The sequence below is a fragment of the Vitis vinifera genome, chromosome 19, assembly GCF_030704535.1.
Source record: "Vitis vinifera cultivar Pinot Noir 40024 chromosome 19, ASM3070453v1".
In the NCBI taxonomy this organism is placed as follows: Eukaryota; Viridiplantae; Streptophyta; class Magnoliopsida; order Vitales; family Vitaceae; genus Vitis; species Vitis vinifera.
The window spans coordinates 12909854-12929471 of record NC_081823.1 but is presented as its reverse complement, the minus strand read 5'-3'; the positions used below and the strand labels follow the sequence as shown (position 1 = coordinate 12929471).

General features: G+C 34.0%; 2 protein-coding genes across 4 annotated transcripts; both read left to right on the top strand.

The window, feature by feature from the left end:
- The first annotated feature begins 10586 nt into the window (after positions 1-10586).
- LOC104877689 (uncharacterized) lies at positions 10587-13698 on the top strand. The gene is made up of 6 exons (XM_059735128.1): positions 10587-10788; positions 10854-10946; positions 11044-11157; positions 11255-11632; positions 11972-12013; positions 13597-13698. The coding sequence occupies exons 1-6, from the start codon at positions 10615-10617 to the stop codon at positions 13696-13698; spliced, it is 903 nt and encodes a 300-aa protein (XP_059591111.1). The 5' UTR covers positions 10587-10614.
- Positions 13699-17738: 4040 nt separating this feature from the next.
- Positions 17739-19383, top strand: LOC132253422 (uncharacterized). 3 transcript variants are annotated; one of them, XR_009465268.1, is made up of 7 exons: positions 17739-17923; positions 18023-18127; positions 18201-18270; positions 18430-18522; positions 18628-18725; positions 18859-18951; positions 19348-19383. XR_009465268.1 is itself a non-coding variant. In XM_059735385.1 (6 exons), exons 1-5 carry the CDS (start codon positions 17826-17828, stop codon positions 18904-18906), a joined length of 414 nt encoding a protein of 137 aa, XP_059591368.1. In that variant the 5' UTR covers positions 17747-17825; the 3' UTR covers positions 18907-18951; positions 19348-19383. The 3 variants fall into 3 exon arrangements, 2 of the variants coding, with proteins under 2 accessions (XP_059591368.1, XP_059591369.1); XM_059735385.1 differs by lacking the exon at positions 18628-18725 and having other exon boundaries at positions 17747-17923; XM_059735386.1 differs by lacking the exons at positions 18430-18522; positions 18628-18725 and having other exon boundaries at positions 17748-17923.
- The last annotated feature ends 235 nt before the right edge of the window (positions 19384-19618 follow it).

Genomic DNA, 19618 nt, shown 5'->3' with positions numbered 1-19618 from the left:
TATTTTACAATATTACTTACCAATTCTTTAAATATTTTCCAATTCTGAAGTAAAAAATTTTGGGATAGTTTTTTATTTTTAATTTTTATTATTTTCAAAATTTTGAAGATTACTTCATAAATGCTTAATTAAATATTATTTAATTTTAAATAAGATAAATATAAAGAAATCAATTTCTTCTAGTTTTATAGATATCTAGTGTTTTATATAAGAAGTAAAAATGTTATAAAAGATTAATTATTTAAAACTTTGATAATTGGTTTAAAGTTTCCAAGTATAAAACAACAAGTTTTAGGACAAGTTTTTATTTTGAGATTTTATTCTTTTAAAAAAATTTCAAGATTACTTAAAAAATACTTGATTAAATATTTTATATTTTAAATAAGATAAATATAAAGAAACCAATCTCTTTTGGTCTTATAAATATATGGTGTTTTAAAAAGAAAAAAATGTTATAATAGATTATATTTAGAATTATAATAATTACTAATATAATTTATGAAAATATATATTTTCTTTGAAGTGATCCATAGCCTTTGTATATCTCTAAAAAATATTAAGAAGAAAATTAACAAAAAGAAAAAAGAAGAAGAATCGAAGAAAATTATTATTAAAATGTTAATTATTATATTATAAATTCATATACATATTAAAAGTAAAATATAATATTATTAAAAAAGTATGATTTTTATTTTTTTTATCTTATACATTTACAATTAGGATTAAATTTTATGTTTTTGTATGATGAAGACTTATACTATGGTTCTCAAATGTTTTCATGCTTTTTTTTTGTTTTTTTGTTTTTTTTCTTTTAATCTTATGCATTTAGAATTTGGATTTATTTTTAGGCTTTCATAAGAAGACTAACAATGTTATGGTTGTACATGATAAATCTATTTTTATATTTTGTATAATCAATACAAACCAAATTCAATTTTTTTTATTTCTTTTATATATAAAGTAAAAGTTAAAAACAAAATAAATGATTTTAATTTAAAAAATTTATTTTTTTTATAATTATATATTATTTTATTATTAATTATTAAGGATGGTTTTAAATTATTGACATTAAAATCAAATACTTCTAGATAAAAGCATAATGTCATTTTATGGGATGTACAAGTGTGGACCCCACATTTCGGCTCATGCGTTTCCCACTCGATGGCGAGCTCGATTTTAATTTGAACAAAAGAATTTAATTGATTAAGAAAATGACTTGGAGTCACCACTTATTTTTGTTTTATTTTTAAAAAAAGGGTAAACAAAATAAGAAAGAAAACCCTAAGTGCGACTCCTTATTTTGGAAAAGGTGATCTATAAAAAACCGGATCGGGCTAGGGGTCAGGTTACTTATCGGGAAGGTACGGTGAAGACCATAGCACCCCTCTAAGTCCCTAAAGTGGGGCTCTACTAATAAAATGAAGCTAACGTGGCAATTGATAAGTAAATCAATGAATATTCTGAATGATCATGCACACATAAAAATCGAGACATGCATAGACAACGATTAGAGGGAAAATGGGTACATACCTGGGCAACGAGTCACCATGCGCTATCAATAGAGAGGGTTAGTACACCATATAGAGCACAAAACATATCACATGCATCACTAAACAGGGATTAAAATTGTTCGAAGGAAAACTGGGTTTTTGAAATTCATTTGAGAATCGGAATCTTAGAGATTATTTGAAAATTGGATTCTTAGGAATTAGATGTAAGAATGAGAACTTTTAGAAATTAAATTTGAAATAAAATTGGGATTTTGAAGAATTATTTGAAAGTTCGGGATTTTTAAGAAAAACTAAGTTACAAAAATTGGGATTATGGGAGTTAAATTTTGAAAGGGATCAGAATCGTAAGTTATTTGAGAAGTAGAAATTATGAAAGTTGATGTATAAAAATTAGAGGTCTTGGAAATCATTCGAAGGTAGGATTTATAGAAATAATGAATAAGATGATAGTGATAATGATAATAATAAGTAGCGGGATAAATACGGGAATTGGAGCATGGGAAACTGAAAATTAAGTTCGGAGATAGGACAATTGGAATTTCAAATAGCTAAATTTAAAAATCGGAATTTGAAGAATTAGACTTTAATGATTGAGATTTTTAAGAGAAACAAATGGGTAAGTATGGAGTAATGTTACTAATTAATCAAAACGATATTTGGACGGATGAATAGTGAATAGTGGGATTTTGAGAATTAAGTTTGAAAGTCGGACCTCTGAATAATTAAACTCTAATTATTGGAATTTTTAGAAGAAAGAAATAAGTAAACGTGGAATTTATGATAACGATAACAAAGATGATATTTAAATTAATAAAAGTGAATGGTGGAATTTTTTTGTTTTTTAGTCTAAAGGTTAAATTTGGAAATCCGGTTTTGAAGAGTTGAATTTTAATGATTGAAATAAATAAATAAACAAATATGGAATAATGATATTTATTAACAAAAATAATGTTTGAACGAATAAAATAGTGGAAGTTTTCTAATTGAAAATTTGAATTAAGGCATTGGATTTTTAAAGGATTAGGCTTTGAATAAATGGGTAGGTATGAGATTATAATACTAATTAACGAGAATAATATTTAGGCGAATAAAGATGGGTAGTAGAATTTTTGGGATTGAAGTTTTAATTCAGAAATTAGATTTTTCAAGAATTGGACCTTATATAAATAAATAGATGCGGAACAAGAATCCTAATTAACAAGAATAAAATTTTGACGAATAATGGCATTTCTGGGATCAAAAGTTGAATTAAGACAGGGGGTTTTCAAAAGATTGGACTTTGAATAGATATGGAATAACGATTCTAATGAGTGAGGATAAAATTTAGATGAATTGCAGAATTTTTAGGATTGAAAAATTAAATTAAGACATGAGATTTTTGAAGAACTAGTTTTTAAATAAATAGACGAATATGAGATAATAATCATAATTGATGAAAACAAGATTCCAACGAATTACTGAGAAACTAAATTAAGACAGGGGATTTTTGAGGGATTAGACTTTGAATAACTAAATAAACATGGGATAATAATTCGATTTATGAAAATATGATTTAAACAAGTATTTGAAGAAGTAAATTAAAAAACATGGGATTTTTGAAGGGTTAGGCTAGATAATAAATGAATGTATAAGATAATAATTCCCATTGATGGACATAAGATTTAAACGAGTATTTGAAGAATTAAATTATGGCATGGGATTTTCTTAATGGATTAGACTTTGAACAACTAATAATACGGGATGATGATTCGATTTATGAGATTAAGATTTAAACAAGTACTTGAAGAATTAAATTAAAGTGTGAGGTTTTTGAAGAATAGGCATAGATAGATAGGAGAATATAGGATAATAATTCTAGTTGATAAATATGAGATTTAAAAGAGTATTCGAAGAATTAGATTAAAACATGTGACCTTTTTTCTATAGATTGGACTTTGAATAAATAATAAATACAGGATAATGATTTGACTTATGAGAATATGATTTAAACAAGAATTAAATTAAAACTTTGGATTTTTGAAGGATTGACATAGATGGATAGGAGAATATAGGGTAGTAGTTCTAATTGATAAATATGAGATTTAAAAGAGTATTCAAAGAATTAAATTAAAACATGTGACCCTTTTTATAGATTGGACTTTGAATAAATAATAAATACGGGATAATGATTTGATTTATGAAAATATGATTTAAACAAGAATTAAATTAAATCTTAGGATTTTTGAAGGATTGACATAGATAGATAGGAGAATATAGGGTAGTAGTTCTAATTGATAAATATGAGATTTAAAAGAGTATTCGAAGAATTAAATTAAAACATGTGACCTTTTTTTATAGATTGGACTTTGAATAAATAATAAATATGGGATAATGATTTGAAGGATTGGCATGGAGCCTATCATCCACACGAACTGGGCTTGGGCTCCAACTCAAGCCCAAGTCCAATGTCTTCATTGGGCAAACCTAATACAATAATCCATCACCAAGTTGGGCCTAGTGCCCCAATTCAAGCTCAGGTCCAAAGATATCAATGGGCAAGCCCAAGGCAATTAAAGCCTTCACAAACTTGGGCTTCTCTTTTGGGTCCAACTTACTAAAACCCAAATCCATTCTCATTCTCTTTGGGCCTTTCAGCCATGTGCTCTTCTTCTTCACCTCAGGAAGACTATGACGGAGAAAGCGGAGGTGAGAGAGGCATCGCCGAAGGTTCTCAAAGTTAGTCCAGGCTGTCGACTTTCCGCCACGTGCGTCGCCGACAATGCCGCGACCATCAAGTTCTTGTCACTACTACAAAAAATGTAATTTATGACGCTTTTTTTCTTGACGCTTATATAAAGTGCTATTATTTATTCTCAAAAATGGGTATTAATGACGCTTGCATTATCTTGGCGCTTTAATGGGAGAAATAATGACGTTTTTAAATAATGGCACTTTTTTAAGCGTCATTGTACAATGAATTTCAAATAATGACGCTTTTTTAAGTGTCATTGTAGGAGAACCTCAACCTTGGCGCTTTTAAAAGCGTCATTGTACAATGCATTTCAAATAATGACGCTTTTTTAAGTGCCATTGTAGGAGAACCTCAACCTTGGTGCTTTTAAAAGCGACATTTTCTGTTCATTTTATAATTACTCACATTTTTCAATTAAAAAAAAGAGATAAATGTAATAAAGCCTTTTCCTCACCCGATGCCCACACTCAAGTTTCATTACCAAATCTGTCTCTAACTGAACCAGCAAGCTCCAGCCAATTTCGATTGAGAAAATGAAGTTCTTACTCCAAATCAAGAAGATAACATTCATGGATGTTCCACCGATAACATTCATGGATGTTCCACCAAACTAGAATGGTCACCCCCAACATAAGTAGAACACATGTCAAGGTGCAGCTTAGCTCTACTTTAGCCTTACTTGGGAAATCTACCCAAGTCTAAGCCTAATAACAAAATGAAAAAAATATCATGATATTATATTAATACAAATTATATGTATCTATATTGATTATCTAATTAATCAAGACTCTAAAAAATGAGTAACTTTGATAAATCATTTTGGGGGTTGGAGATGAACCAATTTTAACATGAACTTTATGTAGTGGGTCTTTAATGGATTTAGCAAAGTTTGTGAACTTAGGCCTAAAATGTGATGCTTACAAACAATATTTTCCTATTCTCACCATTGCAATTGATATGAATAATTTATAATACATAACTAGATGTAATATTTTAATAAGTATTTATGTTTTAGTTTTAATCAACTATGCATGCATGAAACCTTAGAATTCCCATTCAAGTATCATTGTGAGACAGAAGTTTCTCTTATTACATACTAAGACAATAAGTTGTCAAAATGTGAAATGTGGGTATATTTAAGCCAGTTTCAAGTTGACAACTACTAAATTTGTCTTCCATGTGATAAAGATCTTTTCTCTGCAAATGATGTTTGAATTGTCCAGTTGGACAGTATAGGAAAACATGATATCTATGAAGTTAATTGCTTGTTCTTAATTCAATTTTTAGAAAATTTGGTAGTCTTTCTTCTTGTTCTTTGGGTGCATATTTGGACAAGGTCACATATTGTGCCTTATCCATTTTGTGTACTTGGAGAACTATAGGGAAATGTTGCCGAAATTTCTTTAAAATGAATTTAAGTATATTGGCAATTGACACAGGGATTATGTATTCCTATATGGGATAGGAACCACCACCTAATTAAGGATGTTGGAGATGTTAGAATGCCTAAATCATGTATAAATCACTTGCTTCTATTCATTCGAATCTTAGTTCCATTCGTTAATTGTTTTAGTTCATGGTATCATTGTCTCATGTGGTTATGTGTTTTTAAAATTTTCAAACTTAGTGTATTCAATAATATAAGAGAAGACTAAAAGTTAGATCTTGCTTTTCATTCCTATTCATGAATAAAGCAAACATCATGAATGAACTAAGATCCATTTTTTATGCTAATATTGAATAACCTAATATACTAATTATGTTTCTTGTCATATTGCTTATTGTTAGATGACTTGCACATTGTCGTTTTTTGGATTGGTCTAAGTTTTGTGACAATGTGGGAAATTTTAATTTGGTAGATTATATATTTTAAGCCTGTTAATAGGATTTTATTAATAACTTTAGTTGTTGGTGGTATCTAGGAGTTGTGTTTATCTCTTGTACATCAAATGGATCGTTCTTGGATGTCAAAGGATAGGAGATCAAAGGATTATGCAGATGGGGTAGAAAGCTTTATCGCATTTGCATTACAATATTCCACATATAAAAACTCCATGAAATGTCCATGCCTTCAGTGTGGTAATACGATATTCCACACTCCTCAAAAAATTAGAGAACATTTATTCTTCTATGGAATTGATTAGAGTTACCATACATGGTATTGGCATGGAGACGCTGCTCCAAGTGGACCACCAACTAGTAGGGCAGAATGGCATCATACAGTTGAATTTAACGATGTGGATAGTACAATAGAAACAGTTCAAGTTGCATATGATGATCGTAAGAATGACCCAAAATTGTTTGAAACATTACTTGAAGATGCTCAAAAACCTTTATATCCTGGTTGTAGAAACTTTACAAAGTTATCTGCATTGGTCAAATTATACAACCTAAAAGCACGATATGGATGGTCTGATAAAAGCTTTTCAGAGCTTTTAAGTATTCTTGGAGATATGTTGCCTCTAAATAATGAGTTGCCTCTATCTATGTATGAAGCAAAAAAAACATTGAATACATTGGGAATGGAATATGAGAAAATACATGCATGTCCCAATGATTGCATATTGTATAGAAATGAGTTGAATGATGCAACTTCTTGTCCTACTTGTGGAACTTCAAGGTGGAAGTTAGATGGAACAGGTACTAAAAAGAGGAAGGGAGTCCCTGCAAAAGTAATGTGGTATTTTCCTCCTATTCCAAGATTTAGAAGATTGTTTCAGTCCCCAAAAATTGCAAAAGACCTCATATGGCATGCTCAAGAAAGAGAATTTGATGGTAAAATACGTCATCCATCTGACTCCCCATCATGGAAGCTAGTTGATCACAGATGGCCTGATTTTGCTTCAGAACCTAGAAACCTTAGACTTGCCATTTCAGCAGATGGTATAAATCCTCATAGTTCAATGAGCAGTAGACATAGTTGTTGGCCTATTATAATGGTCATTTACAACCTTCCTCCTTGGTTGTGCATGAAAAGGAAGTTTATGATGCTATCTTTATTAATATCAGGTCCACGACAACCTGGAAATGACATTGATGTTTATTTAGCACCATTATTGGATGACTTAAAAATGTTGTGGAATGTAGGGGTTGAATGTTATGATGTGCATCAGCAAAAGGTCTTTACATTAAGAGTTGTTCTACTATGGACAATCAATGATTTTCCTGCATATGGAAACTTATCTGGTTGTGTAGTTAAAGGATATTTTGCATGTCCCATATGTGGGCAAGATACATTCTCTCACATATTGAAGCATGGGAAAAAGAACTCATATACAGGTCACAGAAGATTTCTTCCTTGCAACCATTCTTTTAGGAAACAAAAGAAGGCATTTAATGGTAAACAAGAGTTTAGCTCACCTCCGCAACCATTGAGTGGAAAGGAAATCCTAAGGAAAATTGATGTCATTTCTAATTCATGGGGAAAAAATAAAAACTCCCGAGGCAAGTTGAATGTCAATACTACAAATTGTTGGAAAAAAAAGTCCATATTCTTTGATCTTGAGTATTGGAAATACCTACATGTTCGTCATAGCTTGGATGTAATGCACATAGAGAAGAATGTTTGTGAAAGCATCATTGGTACCTTACTCAACATTCCAGGTAAGACGAAAGATGGACTTAATTCTCGCCTAGACTTGCTAGAGATGGGCTTAAGGTGTGAATTAGGGCCAAGGTTTGAATCAAATCGAACTTATCTCCCACCTGCATGTTATACGTTATCTAAAGTGGAGAAAAAGGTTTTTTGCCAAACTTTATCACAATTAAAGGTTCCTGAAGGTTATTGCTCTAACATGAGAAACCTTGTGTCAATGGAAGACTTGAAGCTTTATGGTCTTAAATCGCATGACTATCATACATTAATGCAACAGTTATTGCCAATGTCATTACGATCCCTTTTTCCAAAGCATGTAAGGCATGCTATTTGTAGATTGAGTTTTTTTTCAATGCTCTATGTAGCAAAGTGGTTGATGTGTCTGCACTGGATAAGTTACAAAATGATTTGGTGGTGACATTATGCTTGCTTGAGAAGTACTTTCCACCTTCCTTCTTTGATATCATGCTTCATTTTACTGTACATCTTGTAAGGGAGGTGAGACTTTGTGGACCAGTTTACCTAAGGTGGATGTACCCATTTGAAAGATTCATGAAAGTTTTGAAAGGGTATGTACGAAACCGTAATCGGCCCGAAGGTTGTATCGCTAAATGCTATATTGCAGAGAAAGCTGTTGAATTTTGTATAGAGTATTTGTCAAATGTGGATGCGATTGGGATTCCTATTAGTGCAAACATTGACCAAAAAGTTGGGGCACCAATACTTGGAGGTCAAGTTGTGACAATTGATTCCAATTTGTGGTTACATGCACATCATTATGTTTTAAAGAATACAACTATTGTTCAACCTTATATTGAGTAAGAACCACTAACACTTAATATTTGTGTCTGATACTTAAAATAACTTTAAGACATTAACTTTGAATTTCTTATAAATAATTACATAGAGAGCACATGGAATGGTTGAAATTGAAAAATCCTCGTCAATCAAAAAGACAAAAGTGGCTCCAGGATGAACACCTGCGGACTTTTACTTATTGGTTGAGAAAAAAGGTATTGGAATGGTGTTAAAATGTGAAGTATTCTTTTTACTAATGTTTAACATACATAATAACTATTATTTATAATTACATATTGAAGCTGCAATTGGTAATAATGAACCTATATCTGAAACCCTTAAGTGGATAGCTCATGGTCCTAGCTATTATGTCTCTAAATATCATGGATATGTCATTAATGGGTGTCGATACCATACCAAGGAACGAGATGACTTACGAACTACCCAAAATAGTGGAGTTAGTATTGTAGCTTCAACAATGCAAATCGCAAGTGCAAATGATCAAAATCCAGTGTTTGGTGAGCTTTGTTTCTATGGCATTATTACCGAGATCTGGGACCTTGATTATACCATGTTTAGGATACCAGTTTTCAAGTGTGATAGGGTTGATAATAAAAATGGCATAAAAGTTGATGATCTTGGCTTTACATTAGTTGACTTTAGCAAAATTGCTCATAAATCAGATCCTTTCATTTTGGCATCCCAAGCTAAGCAAGTATTTTATGTGCAAGACCAACTTGATCCAAGATGGTCAGTTGTTTTGTCAACTCCTCAAAAAGATTTCTTGGATATGGAAGGAGGTGAAGACTTTGTTGACAATTCGATTAAACACCATCCCTTTATAGGGGCATTGCCACAAATTGAAGCGCTTGATGTAATGGATGACTCAGATGCAACATGTATGCGAGGCGATTGTGAGGGGATTTGGATTGAGAACAAATCCTCTATGTAGCTGTATTTTAATGCTAATGTATGAATAAAGGCCATGGAATGGGTTGCAACAGCCACAAAATAGGTAATTTTTATCCTTTCTTTATTTTTTTGCACAAAATATTGACCATTCTTTAACATCTCCCAATAACATATTTACTAAAACCTTTTCCCTAAATTGTGCATGGAAGATACTAAATTAGTTATGTTTGTGAGTAAAAAAATTATGAAATTTTTTATTATCAATATGCATGTTGTGTTTTCCAAACTTAATGTAACGCAAACCGATAGTCCAAAAGCTTTCATAAGTTCTTATGGACTTGATGAACTTGTTGAAACCACGTGCTCCTTCCATGTTGATTCTTATAGGAAATTCCTACTGCAAATTTAGCTTTCTTATACAAAGGCCCTTGGGTTGCTTAAAATAAATGAAATGTTAAACAAAACGGGACAAAAAAAAGTTTAAATGAAGTGTTATCCTTGTTATATGATGAACAATTCTAAAAAGATCTATTGAATTCATGATCTATTGCATTTCATTGTACAATGATTATGGATTTGTTTCTTTGAAAAGTTATGTTTTACAATTATTCTTTGACTAGGTTATATGCAATATAATTTTAACTAATCTTTATCATTTTTTATTTTTTTTTTGTTACAAGAATGGAGACAAAGAAAGGAGAAAAACCCATAAAAAGGAAGTACAGAGGGATGACACAGAAGCATATGATTATAAAAAACAGAAGCAAGGGGGTTAAGTTGCCGGTTAAGTACAATCTTGATGGCATTTTCATAGGAGAATCAGCAGTTCATCTAACAAGCTACTTAGGCGTGTTAGCACGCACTATGGTGCCAATAAGATATAAAAATTGGCATGTTGTACCTAAACAGTTGAAGGATAAGTTATGGGACAACATTGAGGTAACCATTTCTTATTTAAATCACTTTGATGCAAAATGTCTATCATTCTTAACCTCTTGAAATTACTAAAGTTTGGTATTAATGTGCAAACTGCTTTTTCATTAAATCATAAAAGCAGGAGGAATTGTATGGTAACAATGGGAAAATGCTTTTGGTCCTTTAAGAACTTGCTAACAGTGAAGTACATTCTTCCTTTCGAAGACCAACCGGAGCTCCTCAAAAGACCACCAATTCAATATACTTTTATTGAGGATGAAGATTGGACAATATTTGTCAAAGATAGATTGTCTGACAACTTTAAGGTATAATTAAGACTCTTTACATACCTCTTATTCACATTCATTAATTATAAAATTTTAATTTATAGGAATATCGAGAAATTCAAAAAGAAAGAAGAAAGAGAAACATTTATAATCACCATCTAAGTAGGAAAGGATATGCCGGTCTTGAGGAAGAGATGGTAAGTATAAGCCTATTAATTGTTTTTTATTTATTTTATGCATAATACATAATAGGGTTATATGATAATTATATTATACATTGTCCTATTTTGAAAGATGGTTGCAAGTGGATCAACTGAAACTATTGATCGAAGCATATTATGGAAGAAAGCAAGGGAAAAAAAGGACGACACCTTTGATGAAGTGGCCATACCAGTAATTGAGAAAATAGTAAGTGAATATTTTTCAATTTTAATTACATATATTTATAATAAGTTATTTACAATAACAAATTTGCAATTTAACTTTATAATTAATATTTTTTAAGGACAAGCTATTGAAAGTGTCTCAAGAGAATGGTAGAAGTGTTAGTGGAAGTAATGATATACTTGTGGAAGCATTGGGTACTCCTGAGTATAGTGGTCGAGTTAGGGCCAAAGGGAAGCACTACACACCTCGCCAATATTTCAATAGTGCTGTAGATCGTGCTGTCAGGGATTTCATAGCAGCATCTAAAGAAGAACAAAGAATATTTCAGGCAGAAGTGCTAGCAAAACTGACTCAAGTAGGAGTTGTTACTCCCCAATCTGATGTTAGTAGTTCAAACATGAAGCAAAAACAACTTCTCCTACCAGAAGCAGTGGATAAGGCAATCCGTAAAGTTGAAGATGTGACCCCACCAGAAGCAATAGAACCACAGAAGAAGGTATTTATTCAATTAAGCTAATTTGATGACAAAGTTTCCTCTAATACGAGAAATAATTTAATTTAATTTTGTTGTTTGAATTGACTTCAAATGTTGGTGGCAACATATATGGTCTTCTTTGATGTGGCAACATATAATAGGATATGTCTAAATTATGGGTTGAGTTATATGCAATGGACTGAAATGTTATCATGCAAGTTTGTTGCAATTGAATGTAAATGAAATTGCATTTATCATTGTAATAGGAGCTATAAGGTGATTGATGATGATAATGCATTTATGTTAGTTTTGTATAAACCCACTAATATTGAAGTGATTATTGTGAATTGAGTTTTGTAGGTTAGAAAATGTGAGCTGGCCATTGTGGACCCCGCATTTTCGGCTCAATGCGTTTCCCACTCGATGGCGAGCTCGATTTTTATTTGAAAAATTGATTTTATTTGATTAAGAAAAATGACTTGGAGTCGCCACTTATTTTTGTTTTATTTTTAAAGGGTAAACAAAATAAGAAAGAAAAACCCTAAGTGTGACTCCTTATTTTGGAAAAGGCGGTCTGTGAAAAACCGGATCGGGTTCGGGGGTCAGGTTACTTATCGGGAAGGTACGGTAAAAACCGTAGCACCCCTCTAAGTCCCTAAAGTCGGGTCTCTACTAATAGAATGAAGCTAACATGGCAATCAATGAGAAAATTGATGAATACTCAAATTGATCATGCACAATATGAGAAGTAAAGCATGTATAAAGAATAGGCGAAATATGAATAGATGCGCACCTGGGCGGCAATCACGAACGCGCTATCATGAAACATGATTAGTGAACAATGAACAGATATAATTAAGCGCATATCAAGGAATAGAGTAAACCAATCAAGCATGGCAAATAAATCTATCAATCAGTCAATCAATCATGAAGTCAAATATGTGGGGCCTCCATCAAAGCCCGATTCATTTTTGCATAAATCAATTCCGCAAACTCTATCACTTAGAATTATGGAATTTGATTTTAGCTTATTTTAAAACATTTTAAAAAACAAAAGAATTGTGAAAATTGTATGCCGAAAGGAAATATGGCAACAAAGATTTATTGGAAAAAGAGACTTTGGAACCAAAGGGGTTCTAAGGATGAAGGAGGAGAGTTGAAATTTATCTGAAAATCAAAATTTGAAGAGTTATTTACAAAATGGAAATTGAAAAATTATTTTTGAGGAATGAGAGTGTGGGAAATTATTTTTTTAAAATAGATGAAAGGAGGAAGTGAGAAGGACACATGGGCAAAGTAGTATGCCTGAAGGTGACCATGCGATACATGCCCTGAAGGTTTGACTGGATGCCAGAATAGTCACTGAATCAGGCCACGATGCTATGAGCCTTGCTTGCCCTTTAGATCCCATCTTCAACTATTACTGACTTGGCATGCCGAGCATAGAAATTCTTACTCACAACCAACCGACATATTCTCATCCATCTTTTCACAACAAAAACTCAAAACTCTATGGCAAACTCTCTGAACAGCATGTTATCCAAGAAGCTTGAATCGTAGTGACTCTCCTTTGAATCTCTGTAGCCAGCTTTCTCATCCCTCTTCCTTTCTTACAGAGGTTATTTTGAGTCTGAGTGGCACAAATGAGAATCCCTAGGCATATTGAAATTACCTTAACCCCAAAGCCTGAGCCTCTGTTCTCAGCAAGTCTTCAGTCTGGGTCTGTCCGTGTTCGATTAGGTCGACTCCATCCTCTTTTGATTGTGCAAACATGATAGTGATGAGTGTGTTAGCGGCACCTTGATATTCCCATTTTGATGCTCTGATATAGAGAACGTCCAGATCAGCCCTTTCCTTGGCTACAGTTATTCTTCATGCAATGACACCTTTGAACTAGTTGAAAAACTCCACAAATATCTATCAATGCGCCACGTGACGTCTACCTTGGAGTTTCCACAATTGATTTGTCTCTTTGCTGAATGCAGGAGAGTTGCATAAGCATGACATCACCCACAATCTCAAATGGGACTCTAAATGATAGACTTATCCCAAGTAACTCAGCACATTCCCTCACCTGTATCTTTTGAAGCAAGCGGATTCTTACCAAATCTAAATAGCCAGGATCACTTACATTTGGACCAATGTTAATATTTCACAACCTGCAGCTTCCTTTCACATAAATACCTTCCCATATTGATGTTACGATTTGTACAAACTAGAATAACAAGTTGCTCTGTGTGATAGACTACACTCGTCATCATATCTAACTAATTCGCGCTGATCAAAGAGGTTTCTCATCATGCTCACAGCTTCATCGTGACGAAGGCAGCAAAGAAGAATCTCATCACATGTGGCCAGTCAAGCTCTAGGCGCGCCAAACATCTTCGTGTCTTTCAAGAAGGTCATGCATGCGTTAAAACGATCATGCATATGGGTATGGTCTCCTCAATCAATGAGTGGACTGGGTGGCGGGATTTAGTGAGAGAAATGGGGCAACGGTTTGAGTATAGATAGGTGATGGTGTAGAATCCATAAAGGTGGTGGAGAAACGGAGTGGATTTGTAAGGCATGGTGACATGGGTATGGTAGCAGCTTCTTGGATTCCTCGGCATCTTGTTGGGCACTTCCTCATCACCCTGATCATCAATCTTCTTTGCATCAGGATCTGCATATGGCTTAGACCTTCTATAGGCAGTTATCATGCCCAAGCATCCATTCGTATACACTGCAATCATGACCATGAAATCCAAGAAAGCAATGACATCTTCCATCAACACAGCCTCCATTGAAGTCACGTGAATTGGGACAAGTGCCCAACTACAGGAAACGGATATGAATATCCAGGGATAATGAGCTTGGTGGAAACGTCTTGTATGGCCATACATGGCCAAACAAATATGGGTTCAGAGGGTTTAATGGGTTTTCAAGAAATGAACATGCATGGGAGATTATGAAATATGGGTATGGCTATAGGCAATGGGTATGAAGAAATGTAGTGAGCTGGAACGTGGGTAAGACACGAACATGAGTGAGAGATGGGTTTAGATGGATATTAAGAAAAAAATGGGTTTGCCATGCGTGTAGGGTAGAGAGTGGGATGGATGAAAGATGGATTGGATTAGTGGGTGGGCTTGATTGGTGTGAGGATATTTGGATTCAATGGAGAGGGAAACTTTGGTGAGTGACCATGCAAGAATGGAACAACACTTGCGGCTGTAGGACTACGGATGGGGAGTCATGAGGTTGGCTTAGTGACAGGTGCCTTGGGTATTCAAATGCCACGGGACAGGGATTATGAACAGCTTCCAGGATTTCAACTGTTGTTGACTTGTCGAAACAAACGCCTTTCTCAGCAACCATGTCAGTTTACTCATCAGTAACGACATTGAGACATTCCCTGCTGATACCATAATTCATTTCACCGAGATATTCTGTTTTGGTGTCTTCTTCCTCATGAGGGAGTGACATAGGGCAACCATCACAATAAAGACCCAAGAAATCCCACCGTTTTTATTATTAAAATCAGCATAATCGGTATTTTCTGCACCTCTTGTCTCAGACACGGGACCTACATCAGTATGCATAGATGGTTTTCGAGCCTCTCCATCTTCAAAAATCTGCCAAGTAGACTTCTATCAATGGGTCATAGATCAGTATTGGAACAAAAGAAAGGTCCTTTCCAAGTCGCTGCAGCAACTCAGGCTGATCACTCAATATATTCTCATGAGCAGAAACCACAGACACATTCCCATTGACGTCTTCCCATTTCCCAGAACTACTAGAGGGAGATTTCTTCGCAAGAATCCAGCAGATGAAATAGATATACTTACAACCAGGCCAGGACTTGATAATATACCTTTAAGCATGCCACTGATATCTGGGAGAAACAGAGTTTTGATACCCAAAGGAGTCCCACTGAGCATCTCTTCTACACACATAGGATATCAACAAATTCAGAGTGGCATCATTGAACCGATTGAACCTCCCTTGAACCTCATAGTAGAATCTCATCACCCAATCATAGTCTCTTCCCAACATATTTGATCTCTGAATGAGTACACAGCCAGACCCAGATCTACTTTTTTTTACAACCATTACATTGAACGAGGCCCAGAAGCAAAGTATTGGTCACAACAAAGAAAAAGGCCATTGAAAAGAACGCAAAAGAAAATGAGTAAAGGTGATTTTCAGAGGTTTCACTTCATGAGTCATCCGTGAACCCTCTGATTAGGTGAGAAACAACATTTCAAAGGCAACTATGGGCATTTTCATAATAGGAGCAAAACACACTAAGGTTAACAGTGGTAAACATGTAGGCAGGATTATATTTCAACAAGCAATAAGTGGCCTCCATTATCCACCCCAAGCAAATCAACAAATATTCAAATATCAACAAGAGACATATGAGAGTGATAAACAGCCAAAAACAATCAATAAGCCTATAGCAATCATACCTGAGGAAGTCCTTTTACTCCCGAGATGCTTACCTTCAAACTTGTTTCCTCTCCACTCTGCTACCTCTAGAAAAGAAAAAGATATCCCCTCCTATTCTCACCAGCAAGTTCCCTCTGGTTTTCTCTCTGAGCTCTCCTCAAGCTCTAAGAAAACTTCTTCTCCTGTCCGGCTTGCTTGTCAAGCAATGCCCTAAAGAAATATCACTCTCTAAGCTCTCCAAAAACTCACATTTCTTGCAGCTTCCAACTTCTCCCTCACAGTTTGCTGCTCCACACCAAACGAATACTCTCCCAAGCTCCCCCTCTCGCTCTTTGCCCCCACCTTCTCTGTTCTCTCTCCCTCGTTCTCTCTCACAAAAGAAGCTTTACTGCTTCCTCTCCAGAATCCTTTCTCCCAAAAAAAACACCCAAACAAAAGCTCTCCCCTCTCCAAATCCTTAGCAGCCTGCTACCTTCCTCAGCTCAAAAGATCTTCTCCTCTTCCCCTCAAAAATCAATATCTCCACTCACCCTGCCTGAAAAATCTCTCAGACCAGCATGAAAATCCTGCCCACTTGCAAGAGACGCTCCCCCTCTAACAGACTCTCCACCCCCCTGCATCCCTTCCTAGCTGCCTTCCTCTTCTAGGCGATATCTCTTTTCTCTCCCGGATTTGCCCCTCCAACCATCTTTGCAGCAACAGCCACCAGCACCACTACACTCTGCAGCCCCTTTCCACCAACCAATCCCCTTTTCTCTTATTTTTGTTCTCTCCCGGATATGCCCTCCTAGAATATATCTCCTAACCAACCTCCCAAAAGCAACCTCACTTTCTGCAGAATATCCCCTCTCTCATACGCTCCTCCTAACCGCCTGCAAAATCTCCTTTACACGTGTCAACCTCTTATTTGCTCCTTGATTCCACCATCTGATGCCATAGCAACCAGACGGGAGTCGACACGTGGCTGCTCACAGCTGCGACACCTGGCAAAAAGAGCTGCAAAATATGCACAAAAGTGAGGTTCCCAAAATGGGGGTCTACAGCCATAGGCACCAAGGAAAATATAGTGGCAGGTGGAACAATTATACTTGAATGTGGTCCCAACTATTTAGTAGTTGTTGATGCTCCTTATGATTCAAGTGCACCCCTTCCCATTCCTATTCCTGGACAAACTACTACTGTTGGGGCTGCAATTGGTTACCAAGTTTTGTGGCCAACTAATTTGGTCATCATCCGTACTCCCATCTTAGTAAGTAAATTTAATTACCAAAGTTTATAGTGACTTTATATATATATAAACTAGTTAATTTGATTTGTACCATGGTTCTTAATTGTACAAGCATCTAAGAAAGCAAAGAAACAAAAAGTAAATGAAGTTGAAGTCAAATCCAAGGGTGAAAAACCACAAGATATGAAAAATTTTGAGACATTGGTTGGCCTCATTCTGAGTACATCAAGAACATACCCTATAAACTTCCCAGATGATGTTTTTGGTGAGAGTTTCAAGACCTTCATGATGAAAGAAGATATGGAAATGATAATATCATCAAAAGAAGTGTCATCCAATTGTATTTTATACTACATTTGGTAAGGGATTTTATAATTTTTGAATGACTTTTCACAAGATTATGAGATAGAAGGTTATTTTCTAATGACCTATAATGATTGTTGATAACTTGTCATGTGGGTTATAATCAAGCATTTGCATAGAAAGTTGATTGATGCATAGCAGGCCGAACGATATGTTTTTGTCAATCCAGTATTGGTCTCAAAAGCTGGAATGGGAGAGGGAAGCAAGGAAAACAGGTCAAGGGTTATTGCAGATCGACTAAAGAATACAAAGCATGCTGAATATATGCTTATTCCATACAACCCAGAGTAACCTTTTATCCTAAATATCAATATGGTGTTTGTAAGTTAGTTTGTGATGTTTGAATTTGTGGATACTATATTACAATTTTCATTTCTTTTCTTTAGTTTCCATTGGGTGTTAGTGGCATTGGAGATGAAGAAAATGATTGCATATTACCTTAATCCAATGGCCTGTCAACCATGTGATGATCTTAAGGACATAGTTAACATGTAAGTATATATTTTCTCCTATTTTAATACAATTGATAGTGTCTATATAACATCTTTTTAATTCTTTTTGTAGGGCAATGAGAATCAACCCACCGGAAAAACAGAAAACATCAAAGAGGGAGCCAACTTGGGTGAAAGTGGTTGTAAGTACTTATTTGTTTAGATTAAAATATATTGCTTCACCACTTAATTTATGACAAAATTAGAAAATGGATGGTTATTAATATGATCATCAATAAGATGCTAAAGAAGTAAGAACATCATTCTAGTGTTTATTGCAATTGTTGATACTTTTCCCATAGTGCCCAAGACAACCAGGTAGTGTGGAATGTGGGTATTACGTGATGAGATATATGAAGGAAATCATTGCTAATCCAAACCAACTAACATCAAAGGTTTGCACTCAATTCAATTCATATGGTTGGTCATTTTACTATAGCATTTTTTTTTTTTTTTTGGTCAATTGAACTTAGTGAATTGTATATGTCACTCCAATTCAGTTTTGCGGGAAGAAATCATATAGTGAAATGGAAATTAATGAAGTTCAATCAGATTGGGTTATGTTAGTGACTCAGTTAATCATTACTCATGTTTGAAGGTACCTCTTATAACTTATAGTCTAATACAACTTCATATTCTTTTAAAGATGTAGTCAATATTTTGTTAATGTTAATTTTATAATGGATTTATTCACAATGATAATTTGTTAATGTATATCTTTGTACTTCTAGTTGGCAGTGTTTTCAATATGGATCATTTTGGGGGTTGCTCTATTATGATTGATGTATAGTTGGCATATTGAGAGGTGAAGCCAAGTAGACATGGTAGGTGTAACAACTTTTGTATATTTCCTCTACAAATTATTATCAGTTAGATTTGGAGAAATCCTACAATAGCATAGCTACAAAAATTCCTACATGTCCAAGCTCATTTTCGTAGAGCCTTTAGTTTCATTACATGTGCATGAATTAGGAATTTGTCTATTCTCTACAAAAGCATTTTTGGTCTTTAAGATTACTAGCTTTATAAACTTCTTTAATCTAAATTTATAAAGGTCTCCTACTATACTAATGGGCTTAAAGTCTATAATATCTTGTACTTCCATTTTCTTTTACTTAAAAAATAGGAAGTTAGTTTAAGACTTCTTACAAATAAGCCTATGGAAGGAAATAGCACCTCTTACTAATTGGTTGTTAAATTGTTTATTATATATTCTTCAGGTTGTACAAAAAGGCATAGGTCATTCTATTAACAACATCACTTCTACTCTTGATGAAGGACACCCACAAACAATTCAAAATATATCATCAAAAGAATTTTGAGGTAACATGTGGTTATTGTAAGTTTTATGAATCAATTCCATGTTTAGAGATCATTTCATGCAAGTTCCATATTTAGATAATAGATATCCTCATGTTATTAAATGTTGATATACTAATACAATAAGAAGAACATAGATATTTTAACACAATTTTATAATTTTACATAAAT

Bases quoted from the DNA above. Each gene is read 5' to 3' on its own strand.
- LOC104877689 (XM_059735128.1), top strand. From the start codon at position 10,615: ATGGTAACAATGGGAAAATGCTTTTGGTCCTTTAAGAACTTGCTAACA. The intron at 10,947-11,043 runs GTAAGTATAAGC...CTATTTTGAAAG, and splicing joins CCGGTCTTGAGGAAGAGATG to ATGGTTGCAAGTGGATCAAC. The intron at 12,014-13,596 runs GCTCAATGCGTT...TGCTGAATGCAG, and splicing joins TTGTGGACCCCGCATTTTCG to GAGAGTTGCATAAGCATGAC.
- LOC132253422 (XM_059735385.1), top strand. From the start codon at position 17,826: ATGGGAGAGGGAAGCAAGGAAAACAGGTCAAGGGTTATTGCAGATCGA. The intron at 18,128-18,200 runs GTAAGTATATAT...TTCTTTTTGTAG, and splicing joins CTTAAGGACATAGTTAACAT to GGCAATGAGAATCAACCCAC. The intron at 18,271-18,429 runs GTAAGTACTTAT...CTTTTCCCATAG, and splicing joins CAACTTGGGTGAAAGTGGTT to TGCCCAAGACAACCAGGTAG.